The sequence below is a fragment of the Acanthopagrus latus genome, chromosome 17 (assembly GCF_904848185.1).
Source record: "Acanthopagrus latus isolate v.2019 chromosome 17, fAcaLat1.1, whole genome shotgun sequence".
Taxonomy (NCBI): domain Eukaryota; kingdom Metazoa; phylum Chordata; class Actinopteri; order Spariformes; family Sparidae; genus Acanthopagrus; species Acanthopagrus latus.
Genome location: NC_051055.1, coordinates 25,803,713 through 25,829,674, shown reverse-complemented (window position 1 = coordinate 25,829,674; position 25,962 = coordinate 25,803,713). Strand labels below are relative to the sequence as shown.

At 41.9% G+C, this 25,962-nt stretch overlaps 1 protein-coding gene across 8 annotated transcripts in view; it reads left to right on the top strand.

The window, feature by feature from the left end:
- Positions 1–4,965: 4,965 nt before the first annotated feature.
- lmna (lamin A) overlaps positions 4,966–25,962 on the top strand; it is a 42,226-nt gene continuing 21,229 nt past the window's right edge. Inside the window, exons 1-4 of one of the 8 annotated variants that reach the window (XM_037073325.1) lie at positions 4,972–5,104; positions 7,728–7,923; positions 10,262–10,387; positions 12,354–12,733. In XM_037073325.1, the coding sequence (XP_036929220.1) occupies positions 12,399–12,733 (335 nt within the window). In that variant the 5' untranslated portion in view covers positions 4,972–5,104; positions 7,728–7,923; positions 10,262–10,387; positions 12,354–12,398. The other 7 variants (XM_037073323.1, XM_037073327.1, XM_037073329.1 and 4 more) reach the window with 7 other exon arrangements.

Here is a 25,962-nt window from a genome sequence, read left to right as displayed (position 1 = left end):
TGCAATATTAATAATGCAAACGCAGAAAGATTTATTTTTTCCATAACTGAATAAACAAGCTGTTCTCACAGTTGGTTTGTTTATTTAGGCACAAAAACTAAGAGAGTTTGTCAATTAATTTTTTGTGTAGGCATAAAAATAATCAGTCAGTGAAGGTCTCTACCTTCTGATTAATATTTCTACACATTGCACTTTTAAAACGGTGCGTGACCGCACACACAAACACAGACGCCACTGCAGTCTGTCCTCACATGCATATGAAGCTGTTGACCTGCACGCACACACACACACACACTCTCACCTCACCCTTGTTAATAACAAACACACACACACAGATGCACTGGGATGTTTTGATTGGGAGAGCTGGTGTCAGCTGGGAATATGAGTCAGGTAGTATGACTTCATTGCTTTTTACGGGTATTAGGTCATCTCTCCCCCCTCCTCCCTGTCTCACCCCCCCCTCACCCTCAGCCCGTCTCTCTCTAATCACATTGATGCGGTGACACGCCTAGTGATGAGTAAGGCTCACCTCACCGCTTTCTTCCCGTACGGTGGTGATCTCACACACGTCACAGAGAGCTTTGAACTTCCTGCTTCACTCTCCTCTTGGCATCTACTTTTTCTTTCTTTGACTGAAGTTATTGCGGTCAGTGTTCATTCAGATGCAGCCGTCACTGTACACAATGAAAGGTTGCAGTTTTTAATCTGCCAGACGGATTAAGTCACACGATCAGAATCACACTTTACTGGTTTGGTCACATTTAGGTTAAGGAAATGATGTCACTGCATTACGCCGGCCTGTTAGAACACGATGATGCTCTAATGCACTTTAGGACTTGTATACGTCAAATCAAATCAAATAGATTTTATTTATATGGCCAACAATCACAATGACCTTGCTTCAGTGGGCTTTACAATCTGCACAGCGAGCGCCATCCTCTGTCCCCAGACCCTCGAGTCGAGTGAAGAAAAAAATATGGAAAAAAAAAAAGAAACCTGTTTAACAGGAGAAAGAAAAAAAAGATGTCAAGGATGAAATGTAAAATAGATGAGCTGCGAAGACCATTAATGTAATGTTCAGACACGTCTCATTAGCGACGGAATGTAATAAAGTAGATTTACACAAGCACTTGTAAAGTACGAGTAATGTCAGACAAATCTGCTTTACATGAGTATTTATATTTTATGGTAAAAAATAAATAGAGTTACTTTATTTCTGTGTAAGTATATGTATGAGAAGTATGATTCTGAGGTATTTTCATTTAATTTGAGTGGTTGCATTTGACGTTTTCTTCTCACTTTGTCTCCACTACATTTCAGAGGGAAATATTGCGTATTTTGTTGCGCAACATTTATTGATTTATTTATGTACAAGCTTTATTTATTCAGGGGGAGTTCAATGACAAGTCTGAGGAGTCAGGCTCTCTCAGCAACCCTGAACACATTCACACGTGGAAGCTGCTCAGTAATCCCACAGTGTGATCCGCCGGCCGCTGAAGCATTTGGGGGTTAAGGGCCTTGCTCAAGGGCACCTCAGTGGTGGTAGATGGGGAAGGGGCAAGCGCTGCCTTTGACTTTATCATGGCGTTCTGGGGATTTGAACCCTCCGGTCACAAGCTCACATCTCAAACCTTTAGGCCTCAATTTACAGCCAATAGTTTGTTGAAGAAGATATTAAATATGTAGGACTATTTTATTAAATATGACCCATCATTTTATTATTTTGTTAATATTTCAACTGAGGGTTTATTAGAAACATGTTCAATCAGTATGTTAAGACAAACTAAGTCTCTCTTGGATTGTTTTTAATGGTTTGTTGGACAATAAAGTTAATAAACTACCAAGAAATGCTGCATTGAAGAGCATCCTGTATCCGTCTCCAATAAACTAAGCAGGCTTTTCAATGGAAACTCGTGTTGTGAGTGACAGAGGCACCTTAACCACTGAGTGAACACGTCCTGTTACTGAACACTGGTCATTTTTGGATTTATGTGAAACTTTTCATGCTGCAGTCCTGGCCGAATATTCCTATGAGACTCTGACTCTCATTTTCCTAAATGAGGCGTAAATAAGATAAAAATGAAATATAAATGTTGCACATGATGAACACGTGTTTGAATTGTTTAATTGTTAGTTTTTAATCTATGTACCCAGGACTCTTAGATAGCAGTACTAATGCTGTTTTAAATCATCCTGATGAAGTCAACTTAAATTTCATTTATATTTTCCGTCGGTTTGATATGAGCAAGAAAAAGGCCATTCGGTGTTGTTGTGTGATGGCTTTCTTGTAATAATATTTTAACCCTGAACCATGACTTTGTCTGATTTTGATCAGACAAAAGAGAACTTCTATCCCCTGAATCTTAATTATGTATTTTTAGCAATCTCAGAAAAATATATATAAAAAGAAGGAATTAATGAAAAGGAAAAAGCCCAGTAAAATATGAAAATGATCAGACATGTATTATTTAGCACATTGCCTCCAGCATTCATCCTTTCCCTGACAACCCCTTTGAATACACACAACTACGATTTATTCAATTGAACTAAATAGATAAAATTGGCTCCATCGTCTCTAACATGGTTATGGTTAAATGCTGAACTAAAATATGACAATGTATGTTAACATCACACTCTGAAAGGGTCAGTTTAGCTAAATACATATATATAGTGCATATAAATACTTAACCTTGTGGATAGTACTTTATTATTTTAATGTGACACTTTTATACTCTAGTATTTTGAAACTGGGATGGTACTGCTTTCATTCCTCAGTCTGATTGCTGACTTCAGAGTCAGAAACATGTTTTCTGTAGATAAACCAAACCAATTAATTTCAGATTCATGATTTTATTTTGATTTTATTTTGCTGCAGCTCTGTGTTCCCCCTCTGTCTCTTTTAGCTCCCGTCTCTTTAAGGCTCCTCCCCCTGAAAACCCTGTCTGCTTTGATTGGTCAGCTCACACACGCCTGACTCAGCAGCGCTGACAGCAACAGAGCAGCTTTGCTGAATCCATTATTATGTGCCCAACTAGCTGCTGTGCATAGATTATGCTCGTGTGTGACATGGTGATGTAGTGTGATGTCACAACGTCACGGCATTAAAGGGGGGGAACTACTGATGAGGCGTTTCAGGAGCAGTGTTTTCTGTCGGAGAGAGGAGCTTCTGTTGGTGGTCTGAATTGACCTTTTTAACTTTCAAGACCTTTTAAATGCACAAGAACCTTCGGAAAAAAAAAAAAGCATCAGATTTCCCCATTTATTGATGAAAACTCCAGTGGGTGGCCATCTAGCGACCGTGGGAGATTGTTGTTTACATGATGATCTCTGTGTTGATCTAATATAAAAACCATGACAACTGCAACATTCATTCTTTCCGTCTTTCCCCTTGTCACGTTGTATGTACGTGATGATGTCATCACTCTACGTGACATACGTTGCAAAACCAGATGGCGCCAGTGAGTGAGTGGTGGGAGCAGAGAGGCAGGGTGGCAGCTGTCAGAGAGAGACGGAGTGTAATATGTATTTTTGATTAAAGGTTTATTTTGTAGTTGTGGGAACAGTGAGTTTATGAAAATAGTTCAAGAAATAACACCACAATAAACAAAAAGCACCTTTTGCTCAGGGGAATACTGTGTTTCTAGTGCAGATGAAACGTCCTTTGTACTCTCACAAACTAAAATATGTACACAGTTTAAAAAAAAAGGAAATCTATTGTTTCTATGTTTAGAAATCATTTGGATCAGTATGTTTTGTGTATTCAGTAAAATGTGATGAAAAAAAGTCAGATTTATATTTGTAGTCATTTGCTTATTGACTTTATTGACATATAGTTTAAGCCGAGGCTGTACAGATTTCAGAGATGTGATGATCTGAACATAATTAAAGAAATGACATCACAATAGGCAAAACATACCAACGCAGGCACTGGTGGTTCATATCTGTTGCAGAGTTCAAAGGGTTAAATTGTTTTTTGTGGACTTGTGGGACATTTTGAAATCAAACTATGTGCATCGATGTTCGCCGGCTTGTGCAGGGTTACAGCTGACAAACCAACGCCGCCCTGGAGCGACAGTTTTAGTGCCACGGTTGGCTACAATCACAGCATGTGTACATGCTCGGGCCCGGTTTCTTTTCTCAGAGATCAAGATGCCTCCAAGTGACCCACAGCCCTGTTCCATCATTTATGAACATTATGAATGTAAACAAACAATCTACAGCTCGGAAACATAGGTCATGTAAAATTCATGTTCAGCTGTTACATAACGACAAGCATCCCCCGGCCAGAGAGCTGCGTAAAAAAAAAAACACGTCTGCAGCAGCACCCTTCAGTTGTTTTTAATTTCTGTTTTTTGTTTGTGTTGAGAATGAGTTTGGGATCACGGTGAATTAAAAGCGACTGCACCATTCAGCCCGGGCCATCTGTACGGCTCGATAGTGGCGGGCGTGCTGGTGTGGGCGCCTTGAGGAATGGTTGTATGAGGCTTCCTGGCTGCCGGTTTAATTAAATTATCAATTCATGTGAAACCCGGCTCAGGTCAGTTGTATCAATCACTGCCAAAGTGGGGTCCACGGAGGGGCCCCTGAGGGCTCTGCAGGGGGTCCCCGGTGAAATGAATACCCCTGTTTGTGCATTCATCTAAAGTGTATTGATGATAACAGGTATCTGACCTGTGAGCTGTGACTAATGTGTTCAGATTTCTGTGGCCTTGAGATTACTTGTATCTACCTCTCTGTAAGCCTCACCTGAGTCAAAAAATAAACCCAGTACCGACCAAAGCGTTAATGATGGTCGCCAGGTGGCGCCTATAGGCTGCATTGTAATTAGCAGAGATTGGCAGCTTAATCAAGTGTGTTGATTTGCAGGTGGCTGTCGGCGGCTGGCTGCTGGCTCAGCTCGGAGGAGTTCTCCCTCACCGATGTGTTCAAAGAAAAAGCTGCCCAGTGGATCATATCATGATTAACTGGACTGTCGACTTTTCCAAAGGTCAACAGTGACCGCGGAAAGAAGGGGGACATGTTTTAAACGACTGCAGGACGAAAAGACGAAGAAGAAGAGGAAGAAGGAAAAAAAAGAAGCTTGACTTCTTCAGCAGAGCAGAAGGTGAGAGCGCCACAGTCTTGGTGTCGCAGTTTAATAATGTTCAGTCTTCTGCGCCGTGTTGCGTTTCTGTCAGAGCGGAGAGGCTGCGTGAGTGAACTCGGTGACCCAGGTGGAGAAATATCACGCACAAGTTTCCATTCTGCCCGTCGGCCGGTGGAGGGCGCGTCGTTTCTTCTCTGTGACCGTGAATGACTTGACAAACAGACCGCAGGCAGACAGGGGGCGCCAGAGAGGCGCAGTGAGGCCGCCGCAGCATCATTCATGAGGAGAGAGGAGAGGAGGAGGAGAGGAGAGGAGGAGGAGAGAGGAGAGGAGGTAGGAGAGGAGGAGAGGAGGAGAGAGGAGAGGAGGAGAGAGGAGAGGAGGAGAGAGGAGGAGAGGGACTGCAGCCAGTGGTGCAGAGTAACTGAGTAGATTTACTTGAGTACTTATACTTTACATATATTCATATCCTTATATAATGAAAAACAGGATATCCTTCATATTTACATGATATACAACTTCCCTCTGAGATCCAGTGTCTCTGAGCTGTTATTTATACTTTTTTGCTTATACTGTATACTATTTTTATCGGTATATTACACCATGTGTGTCCTTCTCGGTCACATCTGATTGAATGTAACTCAGTACATTTACTCAAGTACTGTACCTCTTACGATGTATTTGGGTATTTCCATTTTCCTCTAGCTCACACTTTCACCTCACTACATTTCCAGGGCAGATATTATACTTTCTCTCTCATACATTTATTTGGAAAACTTTACTGTTTAATAGTTACTTTGCAGATTGCAGGTATCATTATTTATTCTGAGAATGTTTATTCATGCTGTACACAAGTATAACTTTGAGGTACTTGTACCTCACACTTACAGATGTACTTTCACTGCACTATGTTTATTTTAAAACTTAAGTCAGTATTTACTTTCAGATTGCAGGAATCATTGTTTATCGTATCAGCAATCTGATGAATAAAAAAAAAAAACAGTCCAATAATCTCACAAATACTTCATATTGGATCTAATTATAATAAGTTGAAAATGTCAGTCCCAAATATCGCTTTTCAGTCTTTCTATCAAATTAAAGTCCAATGCTAAATATCTTTACTTGGGTACTTTATACAGCGCTGGTAAATTGAGTGTATAGTCTATTTAAGTTTTACTTTACATATCTCCCACTCTAGTTTTGGCTTGTTCGGTCTTATTTTGGATCTGTTTTCCTCTGTAACAAGTGAATTTCCTTGTTAAGGGGTCCATCAAGTTTGATCTAATAGTATTTACATATTCTGCTTCTTTATGCATTTATTTCAGTGGAGTTTAAAAGGTAAACATTGCAGTTTTTGCTCGATTAAACTAGTGCATAACTAGTTAATGATACAGAATATAATACACAAATAGACACATTTTTACGACCCGGCAGTTTGACAAAGATCTCCTCCTTTTAACGCAACATGTCACCTTCAGACCAATAAACATGATGGAGTGAAAAGTGCTGTATTTTATCTCCGAGCTTTAGTGCAGTTGTAGTAGTATAAAGCAGCATAAAATTAAAATATTTTACTGAAGTGCAAGTACTTCAGAGTTGTACTTAAGTGCTGATGTAAATTGGACACTTTCATTCTGTATTTTTTACTTCATTGTGTCAAGTGGAGCGTGCTGGTTGAGACAGATGTTGCTCCAGAGGTGAGATTGTTCACTAATGAAACACACCCACAGTTGGCTGAGGATGATTCAGCCTGGTATTCTGTCCCTTCTACAGCTTCCTTAGTTTCCCCTCGGGACGGTCACTTCCTCATATCGCCGATTGAAGCAGTAAGTCAGCCCTCTGATCCGTCCTCCGCCATGGTCTCTATCTGTTTAGACCCACCCAGGGAGAAGAAGTCCCTCATCAAAGATAACACATCGCGCCGCTCATCCCGGCAATATTTATTCCACACTTCTTGCACATTGTGAACGATTATGAAATGGATTTACATGAGACTGAAGGCTGCTGTGATCGTGTCATGAATAATTGGCATAATATGCAAAACAAAGGCTCACAAAGCAGCAATTCTTTGACATCACATTTTGTTCAGTTTTACTAGAGTAGAATTGAGCAGAAGGAAGAATTATTTGTAGTTGATATCCTTTAAAGCATAACAGGCTCTTGTGCACAGGCCAGAGATACGGTGACGGTTGTTTTTATTAATGATTAATGCACATGTGTGAACAATGGGCTTGAATAGCAGAGATAACACAGTGAAAGACTGCTTTAGAATTAAAGCTGCTGATCAGGTACAAAGCAAGCGCAGACGCTCGCTCAAGGACAGCTAACGTGTTCCTGAGTAAGTGACTCTGGTGGTTTGTCGAATGAAAGATTAATGCTTAAATTATACAAATTAATCATTGCTGCTTTGCCCTGTTATCTGAAAATTAGTCCGGACGTGAGCAGTACTGTGCGTCTGTGTGCAGGAACTGGAGGAAAACTGATGAGGGCTGGAAAAACAGAAGCCGTGTATAAACTGCAGAGCGTGTGCGAGCCGTTTGAAAGTGTTTATAGAGGCCTTCTTAGCTAGAAAACTTCCTCCCCCTCGTCAAACACTCTCATGCTGAAATCGGTCCTTATCATTGCTGTATTTTTTTCCCAGGAAAGCAGCGAGTCAGAAGCTCCTGATGGAGAAACAAAACCCGTAGATTGCACAACGGGCACGCCTTGTTTGCTGCTGCCTGCTTGGAATGCCGTGAGGGCAGAAAAAAAGAGAAAGCGGGAGAAAGACGAGGAGCGAGGCAGGGACAGGACAAGAAACTGACTGCCAACATATTGTTGAGTGCTTGTCTTGTCGGGTGAGTTGCATCACAGTCTGTCATGCCTGTTCCTGTCTCTGCCATGTCTGAGTGCATCTGGGATTTCAGACAGCAGCTATGTGCCATACAGACTTGGACGGAGGTTGAAAAATGATAGTTGACCTATTGAAATTGCCACGTCTCATTATTTGAAACATCATCCAACTTATGTGACACAATTAATAACTTGTAGATTTGGATCTATTAGGAGAGTCATTTTACAGTACAGTACAGTGTAAACATAGAGCTGCAACATGCGCCTTTCATCATCGATTAATCTGCCAATTATTTTCATGTTCATTCGGGTAATCGGTTTTAAAATCATCTGTGAAATTCCCAAGAGCCCAAAGCGATGTCTTCAAATTGCTTCTTTTGTCCAATGAACAATCCAAAACCCAAAGACTCTTCATTCAGTATCATTAATTACAAAAAAGGAGCAAATCCTGAAATGTAAGCGACCGGAACCAACAAATGATTGACAGAGCGCAGAGATCCAACAGGTAGTGATGCATCTCTGTGCAAATTACTGTGTAAGAAGTGATGTGATTAATCATTAGACAGTGAATCATCGATCAGTCGTTTGTTTGTCTCACTCTTCTAGCCAGGCGTTTGCTGGTACAGGCCTCAGATATTCTCTTCTTCTCTCTGTTTTAATATCATTAAGTAAATATCTTTGGGGACTCCTGGTCACCCAAAATGAGCATTTGTTTATGTCACAGATCTCTGAAACCAAAATTTTGTTTTTTAACCATTTTTCAGAAAAACACGAGTAAAGAAGTTGATTTTGATTTTTTTCTTCATGGTTTGTAGATCTATATTTTCCAATGATTTAAATTTATCAACGAATCCTCCGATATATTTTTCCATGATTAGTCTTTTAATCAAACCCAAAGTGACGTCTTCAAACTGTCAATAGTCCAAAACTTAAAAGACTTAGTTAACTTTTATAGATGGCAAAGAGAGAAACATCAGATTCTTATATTTCAGAAGCTGAAACCAGCTAATATCTGATTCAGTTTTAATCAATTATCAAAGTAGTTGGGAACTAATTTTCTCCCACTCGACTAACTCATTAATTGTAGCACTGATGGTTTGTGTACAAAGTTTTCTTAGGCTCGACATTTTTAGCTTGTGGAAGAAGTTGTGTGGTTTAAGTGTTTGTGCGCAGCGACGGCAACAGAAAGGAAAGACGATTTGCAGACTTGTAGAAAAACTTGTTGGTTCTCACCGTAGTGTCACTTCCATTGAAATACAAGTGCTGACAAACTTGAGATGAAGGGATAAGAGAGAGAGAGGTGGAGAGGAGGTGGGGACGGAACAAGAGAGCTGTTTGCAGAGGGGACCAGTGACTCAGAGACTGACGGCTCCTTTCCACTGTAGGGCCACACTGAAGCCAGGAATACTCCCTCAGCCACTGGGCCTGCCCAATGCCCAAAAACAGAGATGCTGTCTTGCCCCTTGTTTAACCACATGCGCACACACAGACACACACACACATGAATGGACGAACTTCCATTTCCATGGTGAGGAGACACACACACTCGGAGAAAACGTCTTTTTCCCCTGCATCAGAACTTGATTGGACCTGTGGATCCATTAACTCCACCCAGAGGAAATAAATATAAGACCAGAATCAACTTGGTGCAGACCTTTAGACTGTCAGGATGTCTTGTGGGAATTATTCTGTCCTTCACTTGGAATATAATGCTAAAGATTTGTGGACTTTTCCCTGCTTGGATTCATCGGGCGATCTTACTGACAGGTTATTTTTCTGCCCTGGATAACACCGGGACCTCACTGCGAGGTAAATGAAGGATTTCTGTGTACTTTTAGCTTGTTTGGTGAAGGCAGTGTTTGTGTGTGCCGAGGTCATCTGTGTTCCCCTCTGAAGCAGGGAGGTTTTTTCATTTTGCTTCACGAACCAGAAATTCATCTTCCTTGTATTTACTGTCATGGCCGTTTTAAAGCAGGAAAAAAAAGTGGGTTAAGAATGCATTCTTCGCAGCAGCAGGGGAGGAGCGGGGTGAGATCCGCACATCGGCACACTTTCACCCACCTGGGAGCTGTTCAGTATCATCGGTGTCACTGCGATTTTATTGACAGACCACTTGCACCAGCCGCTGAGGTCAGCCTGTCTGCGAGAGAGCGGTCTGAGTGAAATGAGAAAAGGGAAAGATAGGGCCAGTGCCGGGAGAGATAAAGCTCAGCAGCTGCTCTGTGTGTGTGTGTCAATACAGTCACTAACACACACACACACAGAGTCTGTCTGGTCTGACTCCTCCTCGCCGCCCCACCCTCCCTCTCTTGTGCTCCCGCCCTCTCTCTCCCTCTTCAGCAGTAGGTACATGTGCAGTGAGCGACAGCTAGGAGAGCAGTTCAGGGCACGAGCCAAAGGCACACACACCCACTAGCAGAGAGCAAGACTGCATTATTCAACGGATCCTCTTCTCTACGCTCCTCTGGGGTACGGCACACACACACACACACTCACAGCAGCACACACACACACACACACACACACTCCAACCAGCAGATAAACTTCTAGAAAGGTCCTGCACACTCACTCTCAGTCCCTTCAGCAGGCTGCAGTGGAGAGGTTCTCAGACAGCCGAGGTAAGGTTCAGAGAGTTTGCTCAGATTTTTTTTTGTCTTCCTGTGAGACTTTCTCTGTTTGTTACTCCGCCAGACAGAGCCACTGCTGTGCAAATAATGTGGTCAGACTATTGTTCTATTGTGTAACTTGTTCAGTCGGCTCAAAGTTCATTTCAGTTTTATTCAGGGAGCGGTGCTGAATAACTTTCAGTAACTTTTAAAAGTTGTATCTCATTTTGCTGCCTGCTCGTACTGAAGAGCGGGACATCAGACAGCACCTGTTAATGCTCGGCACATTTCGGGAGCTTAAATGGATGCTTCATTTATTCAGAGTTAGCCCAGAGAGTACTTGTGTGAGAGTGCGGGTCTGCGCCTGTGGGCGTGTGCACACATCATGTGCATGCATGTGTGCGCCATCCCACCCACATGGGCGTGCATGTCCCTGCGTGCACTTTTGGTAATGGGCGGTGAGGGGATGGATGGCAAAGTTTTGGTGCATCCGCCCACCGCTGCGCCAAACTGGAGAGGGCTTTCCCGCCATCCAGTGGGGAAGGATTTTTGGGTTGTGAGTGGAGCAGCTGCGGAGAAAGAATAGTTCTTGTTGCATGTGTTGGGCCTCCGTTGTAGCTGATGATAACAATAATGATGCATTTATTAGTACTGTTGAAAGCCTCATCAGTAATTGCAGTATGCTGCTCTCTGATGGGGACAAAACACGGTCATATTGCAGTTTTGTTGGAAGCATAGTCAGCTAAAGATTTTCTTTTTTTTCACTCCATCTTTAAAGATACCTTTTTAAAGATGTAATTAAAAACCAAAGTTTGTGTTGCAACTGCAGCTCTCTTTTCTCTTTTTGAGCCCATTCAAATGGCCTCAAAGTGGATGTATGTCCTTATCAGGGCATCCTGCAGTACTTGTTTGTAGCATGAGTCAACACACTGGTATTATGGTCGGTGCTCATGCGGGTGGTTGTGGGCGAAGTGATCACTGCAGAACATGCTGATGAACACTGTGAACTATAACAAGTAATTACAAGATTTTTCTTGTGGTTTACCTCCATTTTTTTTTACTCCTGTGGAGAGCTGAGGCAGAGGGAGACGATTTGATCTATTTTGGTCGCCCTGGTTGCGGCTGCATATTTTAGGAGTAATCATACAAGTGTTTAATTGGCCTTGTGTGTGAGCCAGAGGTGGCGGGGGGGCCTTGGTGTTCGTGGGAAATATATCTGCGCAGGAGTGAACTGCGTGAAGTGGCTTAACTACTCTGACAACAATTTAATGGACCCGGAGGGGAGAACAGGAAGGCGCATGTTATGACAGTGTTTGTGTGTGTGTGTGTGTGTCATTGAGGGACGTTATCAGGAGCGCTCGAAGCAGGAAAAGGGCAGGAAACTAACACCTTTTTTCTTTTTTTTTTCGGGTTTGGTATCCAAAAAATCTGGAGTCTGAGAACAAGAACCAAGAAAACAGAAACCACATTCCTGTGAGCGAGCTCTGCCTGCACATTACTTTCATACATTCATACTATACAAATACAATCGAGGGCAGTCATAAAATGAAGTTTGAGTTTGAGTTTTGAGTTGATGTTGTTTTCTGACTGTGGAAAAGAGATCCTGGGTCACATTATCATGCAGAGCTGTGAGTTGGCCTATGACAAGATGCGAGCTGCTCAGACAAGGATCAGAGTTATGCAAGACTGGAACATTTCTTTAGTGCAAACTCTATTAAAGTTTAACGTGTGATTCTGCCCGTGATTTGGTGCACTGCGTTTCCAGGGAAGGCTGCCCAGATACTGTGGTTTTCATTAACTCTTCTTCCCTCACCCTCCTCCCCTCACAGCCAGTGACTCACCCCCTCTGCACCTCTTGCTGAGCCATTATTACCATGGAAACCCCAGGCCAGAAACGCACCAGCCGCGGCGCCGTCTCCCCGGCCCGCATCACCAGGCTGCAGGAGAAGGAGGACCTGTGCAACCTCAATGACCGGCTGGCTGTGTACATCGATAAGGTGCGCTCGCTGGAGATGGAGAACGCCGGACTTCGACTGCGCATCACAGAGTCGGAGTCCTCATCCAGCCGAGATGTGTCGGGCATGAAGGCGGCGTATGAGGCGGAGCTTGCCGATGCCCGCAAGACCCTGGACCAGGTGGCCAAGGAGCGAGCCCGGCTGCAGCTGGAGCTGAGCAAGATCAGGGAGGAGTACAAGGAGCTTAAAGCCAGGTAGGAGGAGCATGTTGGGGGTGGAGCTTGAAAGGGGAGTGGCTTTGTTACAATAGTCCATGGCTGTGGCTAGACATATTATCTATTACAACATCCGTCTTTATGTTTTTAACTGTTTTTGGCGACCTTAAAAACAAATTTCCACCCTGTCGGTCAACAAAAATGTCTTCTATTTCATAGTTCAGAGCTACTACTGCTGTACACAAGACAGGCCCACTCTCTCCGCCCATCATCTAACCACACCCTCTCAATTTGGCGGTCCATTTAAACTGCAGTAATCTCCCAGCGCTCCCTCAGCCTTGTCAATGCCCTGCATCAGCATTATTACATGTTCTCTCAGCCCCAGCATCCACCTGCAGGCTCCGACTTCGGGTGCTCAAGATGTTCTGTTTATCGCTCCCCAGTGTACAGCAGTGTAAACATATCTGCAGGGAGTGATGACGTCGGAGCCACGACGCCAAACTCTAACCATGTTCTGCTGCTATAATAAACATTTTAATCGTGAGTTATCCGACTGAGATTCTATCATAAGCAGCATACAGTACACAGCTTTTTTTTTTTGTTAGTATTTCTTGCATCCCTTTTATGCACTAGAATAAAACATTAGAATAAAACAGGCTGTCTGCAGAAGCCATAAACCATAAGTCTTTCAAGTTGTGTTGTTGTATTGATGATACAACATTTATTCTCTGCTGTCTGGTCCCTTTGTGGGGGGGTGGGGAAGTCCCTACCCTCTTGGAAAGTGAACCCACAGTAGGCTGGGAATACCCCTGTGGCTCTGATACATGAGAATTATATGCTTCTCACATTATTTGTGGCACAGGATTATTCAGCTACACAGTTCTTTTGTAGTTGTCACCTAAGAATATAATGTGACATGATTTATGATGGACATTACGTTATGTTCTTTGTACTTGCTGCAGCACATCTCCGCTGCAGGCATTTTTTTGTGTCATAAAAATTGACATAAAATCTTTACGTGTTTCCAAGATCATCGTCACTGTGGTTAAGGCGGCGCTGCAGTCAAAACATCTGAACATGCAGATCAGAATGCTGTAATTTTACCTTTTGTGCTGTGATTACCTTAAGTTCCCACCTGCTGTTGTTCAGCACCACTGAGGCGGTGCAACGCCTTAATTTTCCAACAGGAATGCAGCTGTTGAGCCATACCTGTCATTAATACTGTACAAGACATTCCTGGTGGTTTAGTTTGTATGTCTCGTCACTTAGGTAGTAGAGTTATGTCACTTTAAGCCCAGGGGTGTTGGAAATTACACACCTTCAGCCAAAAGGGCTCTACCTTTAACACACAGCCTCACCTGTTAAGGTAGAATTATAACCGCCCTAATGACAGGTTGTCTTTCATTCATGTGTTTGACACAACTTGGCGGCTTAAAGCTCTGAGAGATAACTGACACAGCACTCGGATCATGAATATTTCACTATGCTTGAAGTAAAGCTTTAGATCATCTATCGATTAACACATTGAGTTGTAACAACATTATAAAAATCTTCTCTATTCATTATAATTTAACAAACATTGCAGATGTCTGAAACATGATACCTTTTGTCATATCGGGTAGGAGTCGATTACATCATTAAAGTTAATATTTATGAAGGGAAAGTCGCATGAAAGTCAGTGAGCTCTCACCTGGAACTGAAGGTGTGTGTGTATTTTAATGATAGACTCCAGGCACTGTGCACTGCCAGTTAACAGCAGTTAATGGTGTGTGTTTATATTACTGCTACCCTCTTTTTTTTAAAGAAGATGCGTGTGCAGATGTCTGAGTTTGAGGATATCCTCGGCTGTGATTTCAGCTCCGCAGGTGGATATCTGCAGATCAGTCTGCTGCCGTAGGGCTCAGCCAGGGGTGGCTGTCGAGGAATGTGTCAGCGTCTTGGCAAAATGCACCTTGAGTTAGAAGGTTATGAGAAAATTAAACTGCTGTACTCACGTAGTGGATTTACTTACTTGTCAGACTCCATGTGCTCCTTTTGCAGGGACCACTTGTTTTACAGATGTTCTCTTTCTAAAGCAGGCATATCCAAACTATTCCACAAAGGGCTGTGTGCACACAGTTTGACCAATCAACTTTCTGAAGACTGAGATCAGATGATTAAATGAGTCAGGTCTGGTGTGCTGCTGCTTGGTTAAAAAGAAAACCTGCAGCCACATCGGCCCTTTTGAGGAATCGTTTGGACACGGCTGTTCTGAAGAGCAGAGGGGCAACAGAATATAGAGCTACAAAGATCCAACACATGCCTTTTAGCAAGGCTTATGATCATATGGCACACGTCAATACCAGATGTTTAAACAGTACAATCTTTATTAATTAGACATCCAATAGTATCGAAAATACAGAAGCTATGACATAAATAAAACAGTCTAATTTTCAAATTCAAAATTACTTTTCTGCTTGATGTTGCGTCAGAGACGTTTCTGTTTTGTTTCACCGAGTTATTGAAAGCATCATTGTGCATCGATGTACGTTTATTTTATTTTTTTTTCTCCTGCCATCGTGACAGCCTTAGGACAATAGGAACACACATTGCAGGGAGTCCTTTCCCCCAATTAGCACCTTTGTGTTGTCCCTTCACTGGGTTGACACCACTGTCAGAAATGTGAAGCACGTCCATGTGAATGTATGCAAAAAACTTGGAGGGTCGGTGCTGCGTGTAGACGGATGAATATAAATGTAGATGCTCTGCAGGTAGTGTGCCTTTATTGTGCTCTGCAGTCGGATGTTGACCTTCATCGTGGTGTCAGCTTTGTCCCGAGCTCATCAATCAGCGATTTGTAGATTAGCTCTAACTGGAGGTGGACGAGGATGTTGACTTTGTTGCGAGCTCCAGATAAAAGGCCACGTGTTGAGAGAACAGTATTATTACATTTTGCTACAGTGCTTCTCGTGATTCTGCGGCTCCTCGACCAGAAACGTAGCAACGGCTCCTGCAGCTGTATTGTTTTAAAAAAGGAAGCGGATCCTCTTTGACGCATGTGTGGTGGAAAAGGATCGCTCATTCCAGCCTGGGCCGGCTCTATCTGCCACACGCGTGTTTGGTGTTTGGTTGCCATGGCGCCCTGGGAGTCTTGGCTGGGCCGTGTGACGGGGTGGTGACTCAGAAGTTTTTCATGGCCTCTGGAATGGGCTGACTGAGGAGTCCCTGTGTCGGGAAGTCAGTTTTATTAATACACACTGACGGGCCGCTGAGCTTCACGTGGCGACAGCAGCAGACGGCGACGCAACAAACACCGGACGGCAGCGTCTCACAACATGTTGACTTTATGTTAATGTCTTCGGTTATGCCTCTCAAGTTTGACAGAACGTACAGCAGCAGGTGGAACTGTCACTGCAGTTCAGTTGACCCGGCACACCTGTTCAGCCCAAAGGCATGACACTGCTTTCCTTCACACACCAAAACACACACACATCTTTGTATGCATAACTACTACAACAAACACATGCTCTCCCCCCCTCCTCCCCCGAGGCAGAACCTCAAGCTGTCAGGCCAGAAAGCCAACCATTCTCCCTACAGCACTATTTGACTTGTAAATAATTCAAAACTGTAGACAAAAGCAGGTGTGGGAGGAATGCGGTGCTGTAAAAGGAAGTCTAAACCCAAAGCTGGGAGCCAGGTACGCATCTTGAGAGAAAAAAAAAAAAAAAACAGGTCAGAAAACAGAAGATTTGAGCCCCTGAGCAACAGCAGGAGCTACAGAACCGTGTTCACAAGTTTGTCGAGGCCTTGTTTAGTCATCTCTCCTTAATACTGAAATAGTGCGTCTGTCTGGTGTCTCGTGCCCAGTCTCACCTCCAGCTGTGCCGCTGGCTGTGAAACATGAGCCTGTGTGGGAGAAGTGGCTCACCGGTGTCGCTGCAGGACTCTGCTCTCTGACCCTGCTTCTCAAAACTCCACCCAGGAAGATCAGCTGGCTTTGTCTGTTTTCCTTTGTTTTGTTTTTTAAACATGCCCATTTATAAACTACTGAGCTGAAACAATTAATCAGCAGTTATTTTGATAATTGAAAACCCCACTGCATTCAGATTCTCAGATGTACATATTTGCTGTTGATGATTTTTTATGATATGAAATCAAATATTGGTGGACTGGACAAAACAAGTTCTATTAATTGGGAAGTTAGAAATATGTATTGGTCCTAATGATTTAATAATGCAGTGGTGAATCAGTAATAATTGCTGGTAGCAGCTTTGGTTAGCTCTATTGATATTAATCAATATTATCACAATATTATATTGTTATCCTGATGTCCCAACCCCCTGCTGTGGTATACAATCCTTTTTATATACCTGCTGCACAAACAAAAACACACTGTCTGAAATCAAAAGCCAACACCCCTTTATAAAATATAAAATACTAAACGTTGATCTTCTTTTCATCAAAGTATGTCTGATGAGAATGACTTTAAACTGTCAAGGTTAAAAAGTAAACAGCCAAGCCCAGATCAGATTTACTTTGAACATATAAAAGGATTTACCTGGTCTGAGTTTGCCCCACCTGTCATCAGCACACTGTGGTTTTGGGTGTGGCAGCAGGTAGACGAAGCATTTGTCTGTTGGGGCATATTTTGTTTTAAGAAGCAGATTAAGTAAAAGTGCTGCTGCAGACACAACGTGGCAGAACATGTCCTGCAGACTGAAATTATACAACAATACAAAGATCTGGTGCTGAACTCAACATGTTCTTATACTGTGTTCATGGACTGATGTGCAGTCTTGATGCCAGCTCGAGGCGTTCAGTTATCCGAGGACACAGCAGGAAGTGCACTTATCATACAGCACATTCACACATCCTTTTATTTGGAATATTTTCTACCACTGTGTAGAATAGGCCCCATTCTGCTGTATTTATTCGTTTGTGTCAAATAATCCCTCACCACTCACTGTGAAGTGTTTGTGTCCCCAGGAACAACATTTCCTCATGATGGCCCATTTAGATGTAAAGCTGTGTTCTGACCTTTTACTTCATTTGCATCCTGCAACACATCACATATTTCTATTGTCAAGTCAAAGCTGCACTGTAAAAACTGACATTTATGCTACTAAGGAAACACACAAAACAACACACAGTGGTGGAAAGTAACTGAGTACATTAACTCAAATACTTTACCTGAGTGTTTACATTCTCAAACGGCAAATATTGCACTTTTTACTAAATTTAACTAGTGACTAGTTATATTGCCAATTTTGATTGATAGAAAATACAATCAATAAATAAGCGAGGATGAAAAATATCAGATTTTCAATACCAGATGATCATGTCCAAAAGACTTTACAATAATAATATTATTCCAATATCTATATAAACATTAATTTGCACACCAAAAAGCTGCCTTTCATGCGATAACTCTGAAAGTAGTCTCAAAGGCAGGTAATAGCTAATTACCTGCTACAACCTCTTGTAGCTACACATCGCTGGAGGCAATCTATCAGATTATATGCAGCTTCCTCTGGAGCCACAAAAGGCTTCATACTACTTTTTCACATATGCAGTCGTACTCCTCAAGACCTGTAAACACATTTTAATGTGCAAGACTGGTGGAGTTACCCTTTTGAAAAGAATAAATAAACACATGCAAGACTTGTAACCAGGACTCAAAATCAGCACCAGCCACCAGCCAAATGCTGGTAAAATATTCAGTTGGCTGGTAGATTTGTTTCAGTCACCGGCCAACAAACAATGGTAATCTGTTGAGAGGCTGGTAAAATGTGGACACTCAGAAGCCAGTTGGCTGGTGGACAAAAAAGTTAGTTTGGCGTTTCTACGCTGTGGTGTTGTTACTTTTACTTAAGTACAAGTGTTAGTGCGTCTGTCACCTCTGGCAATGCATACAAATAATAAACAGAAACTCTTAATTATGTTGCCAACCTTTGCTTTGTGAGTAAAAAGGGGAAGTAAAAGAGAGGAGCGCACGATGCAGAGGTTTTAGAGTAGGACGTCACAACTTGTGGTCCAATTAGTCACAGTTTCAGTTTCTATATTTGTTCAGAGGGAAACTTTAGATGCGTAACACAATACACATTTAGCTAACACATTAAACATCCGCGCTATTACTGGACGTTGTTATGATTAGCAGGAGGACTCATTTAAGCTGTGCATCTCGAGTATGTTGAGATTAAGATGTTTGAAAGTCTTTTCCTAAAATGGACAAGAGGGAGCCTGTACTCCAGTTCAGCCTTTCAGATGCCTTCACTGTTACTGCTGAAAGTGAAGCTTTCTCTCAGTAGTCTGGTGGTAACAGTACATCATTATACTGAGTTTCTATTTCCCTAAGCGAAAAGAGAAAGCACATCTGACTGTGTAGTCTCAGGCCAGATCTGCCAAGGGGCCGTCATTATACTGAATAGGAAATCAGTTTGATGCACATAACAACAGACTGAAATGTGAAAACTATTTGTGAAACCCCAGAAAACAAAAACACAAACAGTGACTTCACTCTTACCTTTTTTTGAAATAAAAAAAAAGAAATGCAATTTCACATCATTTTGGACTATAATTGTATTTGTGTACAAAATAAAACTGGAAAAGCTACCGCAGATAATTAAACAACACCCAAAAAGCTGAATGACAAAACATGCCAAATAAGTCCACTGGGGACTCCCTACAACCACTAGATTTGTGAAATATTATGATTACATGACTTCACTTAGGTGCTGCCCAAGACAGTCTGGGTGCTGCACCTGAAGCTTTTTAATGGCAGGGAAAACCCATGACTGTTCTGTTTTTACTATTAATAAAAGAGCAGAATATATTTTAAAGTAATCACTTGAGATATATATATATATATATATATATATATATATATATATATATATATATATATATATATATATATATATATATATATATATATATATATATATATATATATATATATAAAATGTCACGTAATATATATTTAAAAAAAACACACATCAATTTTTAAAAACCCAAGATGACCTCCAACAGTCCAAAACCCCAAAAGGTTGAAGATATTATCAAATTAAATCTTTACATTTTAGAAGCTCGAACTAAGAAAATGAATAAAAACAATAATTCATTATTAAAATGCTGAATAACTAAAGGAGACATTTTATGCAAATTTCTGGTACCTAATTTTATTTTGGGTTACTACTAGAATAATTTTACATACTTTAATACTTAAAAAAAACACTAGTTTTCTCATAATGTGTCCAGTGTGAAACACTCTGTTTGAGCTCCTGTCGCTTTAAGGCCCCTCCTCCTGAATACCCAGCCTGCTCTGATTGGTCAGCTCACACATGCCCGAGCCAGCGTCGCTAACAACAACTGGCCAGCTGTGCTAAATTATTTTTTATGTGCCAAACTAGCTTCTTAGCATAAATTATGCAAACGTATGTCATTGTGACATAGTGTGATGTCATAATGTCACGGAATTAGAGGCAGGACTACTGGCGAGGTGTTTCAACTTTCAAGACCACTTTACAGGCAAGGACAAAAACAAAAAATGATAGGTCTCCTTTAATTGATTTCTTGTTTCAACTCTACAACAAAACATTAAAAATTATTCTATGTTAGAGTTTGAAAATAACATCTAAGTCTGGCACATTATACTGTGCACCCTGTTTCCAACATCTAAAAGACTGATTATGCAGACTTGGTAAAAAATTAACGACTGTAACGTGCTGTTATTAGGTCAGTGTAATTAGTGGGATGAGAAACTAAGATGCCAGCTTCATATAATCCATATATATCTTTGTTCAAATGCAGAGACACTTACAGGTATTTAATGGTTTAACAATGTCTTAGAGAGCTCAGCGTCCGACCACTTTCGTGTAATTGACTGCACCCGTCAGCTTCAATAATCATTGCACCGATAGAGCTTTTTCACAGCATTGTCGTATAAGGAAAGGCACAGGTAGAAGTAATTGAATTAACAATGGCTTCATTCCATGTAGTCATGCCAGTGAGCCAGCACGCACAACACCAGGAGCCTGGAGTCTCCCTCATTACTGTTGTTAATTACACCCGTTTCCCTGTGATGACATCAATCAAAATGTCTGCTTCTTTTCCTCGACTGCATTCGGGGTCGTTGTCACTGGCAGCCTTTTCTCTTTTAAATCTGGAGCAGAATTGGATCAAATTAAACAAACTCTCTGATTAATTCTCCAGGTAATCAGCTTTTTCGTAGACTGAATTCGAGCTCAGTATCATCATGAGCCGTTTCACCCCCAGGCCACAAAACAAGCAGCAAGCCACCATCCACCACCAGCGGCAGATCTCATCGCGCCGCTGTGCGTCTTTTCTCATGCCGTTTGATCACATTCTGCTCTGTTCTTCTGGCTGCCTCGGGGGGGAAACCCAGTGTTCCCCTACGATGAGCTCAGCTTGTATTATGTGACAGCAGACAATTGTCTGTCACATTGAGTCATGCCAGGGCAGATAAGAGCTCAGAGAAGAGCCCGTGATTCTGGGTGTGATCCAGCGGCGATGTAAATTGGACGGCTCTCTGAAGTGCCCTGTCCAACGCTGAAGACGCTCCTCCATGTTGAATAACTTGTACATCTGACAAAAGTACACAAAGAGTCTCCTCTTGGATTTTGTGGGCAATAAATAATTTACACCTATATTATGTGACAAAGACGTATTCATAATTTTTCTTGACAAAGCAACAGCAGCTGTTCAGTCACAAATACTAGAAGCTACAGAGTGATTCTATGAAAATTATATTGTGTGTGTTTTGCTCCATAATGTGACACAGAAGGAAGCTAAAAGTCAGTGTGAACAGATTACAGCTGCAGATGATGATGATGATGATAACTCTCATTACCAATTAGTCTGCTGATTTGTTTTTTCTGAATTAGCTGTTTGTTTTGTCCTTAAAATGTTAGAAAATAGCCCAATATTCCAAAAAGGTTTAGTGGGTTAGTGGATTATTTGATATATCTGACCAACAGTCCAAAACCCAAAGAGATGACATTTTTTAATGATATGAAACTGAAAAATCAAGCAAATCTTCATGTTTGATAAAATAGAGGACGGGGAATATGTAGCTTTTTACAATGAATAAGCAAAACAATATCAGATCAGTTTACTGGTGATCGACTCAAAGTCTCAGCTCCAGGACAGATTCTGTTATTTACCTTTTCCTTCTGATGTAGTTGATTTAAAATGTCAAGCTATTGATAACAATAATATATAATAAAATAAAGGGTAATTATTATACACTTTATAGCACCTTTCTAAACAAAGTGCTTTGCAAAACCAAATAAAACCCAAAGCAAAATTAAAATAAGTTACAAACTGTAAAAGGCTAAATACAGAAAGCCGGGGTGGAAGTAACTAATACAGCCACACAGTTACTGTAATTAAGTCACTTTTTTGGGCTGTCTGTAATTTCACATATACTTTAACCATTTAGTTACTTTTAAAATCGCGATTGAATAATAATATCTAAACCTTTCATCTGCATTTTTGTAGCCAGTAATGTAATCCAATCAGAAGTGTTATTTTACTACCACTACTTTTACCTGCAGTTGAGAAATATTTCAGTAATTTGAGTCTGCTCATACTTGTTACATGTATCCTACAGTTAAAGTTATTCTGTAAGCAGTTCTGTCTCTGAACTGATATCCTATAGATAAGTCAGTGGGTGCTATAAGGCCTGGTGAGAGTACGGCTGGTTGGTCTGGTGACTATTTGTCCTCTTACCTCCGGACAGAATACTTAGTGATGGAAAACAGATGTGGCAGGCCTGTAAATGTGCTGGATGGCTGCTGTGTGGAGCCGTTCTGTAGGGTTTATTGGCGCACGAGTAATGAGAGAGTTGGTTTTGGACTTCAGCGGACCAGAACTTGGTACAGTGCGAAGGTTCTGGCTGGCTGCTGATCTGTGTGTGTATTTGTGTGTGTGCAGCTTGCAGAATTACAGTTTCCATAGAGCGTTCAGAGGCTGCCAAGCCCTCGATGACTCACTCGCACATGGGCTGGGTAAATTACTCTAAGATGGTGGGACTCCACAGAGTCTCTCTCTCTCTGTCTTTCTTTCTCTGTCGCTCGCCCGCTCTTTCTGCCCAAGGACCCATCCCATCCGAGAGTGGGAAAGGTGGGTGCACTGTAACCTCAACCGTTCCCGTCCCATCTGGTTAGTTATGTAACACTTGCACCGTTTCCAGATCTGCTAAAAGCTCATTTAGAGTGAAATAAATTGAGGTTGACTTGGATGTTTTGGAGCAGTTTTACTATAGAATCTAAACAGGACAGAGAGTTTTTGAGGGAGCTCTTTCAACTTCACCTCACATGTTCTGCATTAACTGTTGCTCTTGTTTGTTGGGACGGAGGAGATGTGATTAGGAGCAGAGTTTTTGCGTCTTGATGTGGTTTTTCATCAGTCACAGCTCCACGGGTTGCACAGAATAAACAACTATCATAATAGTCAACTATCAAAGCTGAGACCAGTCGACACTGTGCATCTTTGTCGACAAATCGCTTGTAGGTTTCTAGCACAGTTCAGTATTCAGTGGCATCATAGTACAACAGAAGCTGGAGATAACTTTACTTGTTATTTAATGTGTTTGTTTAAACAGTCGTTTTCTATTCATGCTGTGCTAAAGTAGAAGAATCTCAGATATTTGTAGAGGGAAAGACTCCCACTGTCCCTGCAAGAAAGCAGTTGCATCGTTGGAGTCATGAGGGTTCAGTCCAATCAGATAACTCCGACCGGTCCCGCCCACAGCAGTTTGAATATAGTTTATAATAAACTTGATTTATACAGCAGTTTTGTAAACAAGGTTGCAAAGTGATTCTCAGAAAAGGAAAAGCAGGTAAAAAATGGAATAAAACCAGACAAAGAGTATAAAACATTGTGAGATAAAATAAAGTTAAAATGTGACACGGCAAGAAAACGCCTATTAAAGAACTCATAAATGCCTTTCTGCAGAATAAGAGAAGGTTTTAAGAGAGCATTTAAAGGATGCTAATGATGAGGGCTGCCTGACTTCAATAAGCACAGAGGTACAGAACTGGTTAACCCTTTACTGGTGACTTCCACCAAGGAGGTTGGGTTGGATGGGTCCTGGCTCAGAATGGACCCTGTTAACTTTTGGTGCAGACCCAGGATTTCTATGTTTCATTGTCAGGAGAAAATGCATGGACCTTGATCAGGCATATTTAGGTGGCTGATATGAGTGAGAACAATTTGATGTGGATCCTAGATCTGATTATCTCAGATCATGGTTATTAACAGTTATGGGTGGTTTAACACTGAGAATGATGTGGGCTGCTGGTTCATCGCAGAGGTATGCACTCTTGTGATTGCCATTCTGCTTGTTTCCAACCTTCTTCACGAGAAATCATCATTAATGTTCAGTGGGGAACATTAAATAAATCTCCTGCACTTGACTTTTCGATTGCTTTCTGGGATTGATTACTAAAATGCTCTACACAACACTGTCGCTTTTATTAAGTTTAATTTAAAACGTATTTATTTTGTGACTCGTGCATTGCTTGGCTACCGGTAATGTGTTTATTATGTTTGTTAACTTCTTTTTTTGATACTATTTCTTCACTCACACACACACTCATCAAGCTGGCATGTTTTTTTTAACTTGTTGCCAGCCGGGCGTGGTTTGCCACAGAGAACAGAACACAGAGTGCCCGAGTTTAGACAATCGCAGGAAAGCAAAAACAGCATCGTCTTCTGTGTTTTACAGCTCGCCTGACACTGAATTGTCCAAATCAAAACCACTTTCGTCTCCTGTGTGTGCAGCATCGAGCTCTCTGGGTTTCCTTTAAGTCTGTATTCGATGCCAGTCCACTTTGCGTGAGAGCACCGAATCCTCAGGCTCGTCCCACAACCACAACTTGGTGATACTCCAAGCATCAAATCCTGTTTTCCTCATAGACTCGCACAAGCTAAAGAATGCTGACCAAAAGTCATCGCAGCTCTCATAAACTCCACATGGGTCTTGTTTAGCGTATAGCTAACATTAGCAGCCCTCTCAGTTTTCCACTCATGGAGTTTTCATTGTAACTGAGTGCAGCTGGAGAGACAGAGAGCTGCGCCTCGCTGGAGTGGAGGCTAGAACACAATCTGCTGGAGCATAAGTGAGAGCTGTGATCCACCAGGGAGGTTTCTTGTTAATGCAAACGAGCATTAAACTGCAAATTGAGACACTGTTCCAATCAGAATGATGTGTGAATTGCCAAGCTAAGAAGTACAATTAATGTGCAGCCCCATGTAACGTGCAGTGTGTCAGAGCCTAATGGCAGAAGTCTCTTCTTGCAGTGAGTTATTTGTAAACCAAAAGTGTTGAGGCAATGCAGTTAAACCTGTTTTTAGGGGAAGTTATTTTAGTCCCTGCAGGCTCTGCAAGGTAACATACTTTTTTTGGATTGTACACACGGATGTCAGTTAAAATAAGTTCATGAACAAGAAACTGATAGTCGGCATAGTTACCATTCTTTTTATCAGCAGCATTCGTTATCTTTGGTCCTGCGTTCATGTGTACTCATGTTTTACAGACCTGTAAATATGGAAAATTAACTGTGAACTGGCACCTCTGAACCACGGTACTGCTTCTAATCAGTGCTGATAATCTGACTCAGTAGAAGTGAAAAGTAACTTATAAACTAAATCAAAGATATCCAGGCAGCAGACGCCTGACTCACACCCTGGTGATTCATCAGCTAATCATGAGGGGAGGAACAAGGGCTGTTTCATATGTTGCCTGTGGAGACGCATACACACACACACACACACACACACACACACACACACACACACACTCACACACACACCAGACTCTTTCTGTACACACCTTTCTCTTTCTCCATGTGTTGACTGCACTGTGTTTGAAGAACTGAATTAACAAATTCAAATTTCAACAGGCATGAATGGAACAAAGACAGTACAGATACTTCTTTTCAGTTTGGGGATTTCTTTTTTTTTTAAAGTAGTTTGACATGAGAGAACGCTGCCTCCCCCTCTCTGCCTCCCCCTCTCTGCCTCCCCCTCTCTGTCTCCCCCTCTCTGCCTCCCCCTCTCTGTCTCCCCCTCTCTGCCTCCCCCTCTCTGTCTCCCCCTCTCTGCCTCCCCCTCTCTGTCTCCCCCTCTCTGTCTCCCCCTCTCTGCCTCCCCCTCTCTGCCTCCCCCTCTCTGCCTCCCCCTCTCTGTCTCCCCCTCTCTGTCTCCCCCTCTCTGTCTCCCCCTCTCTACCTCCCCCTCTCTGCCTCCCCCTCTCTGTCTCCCCC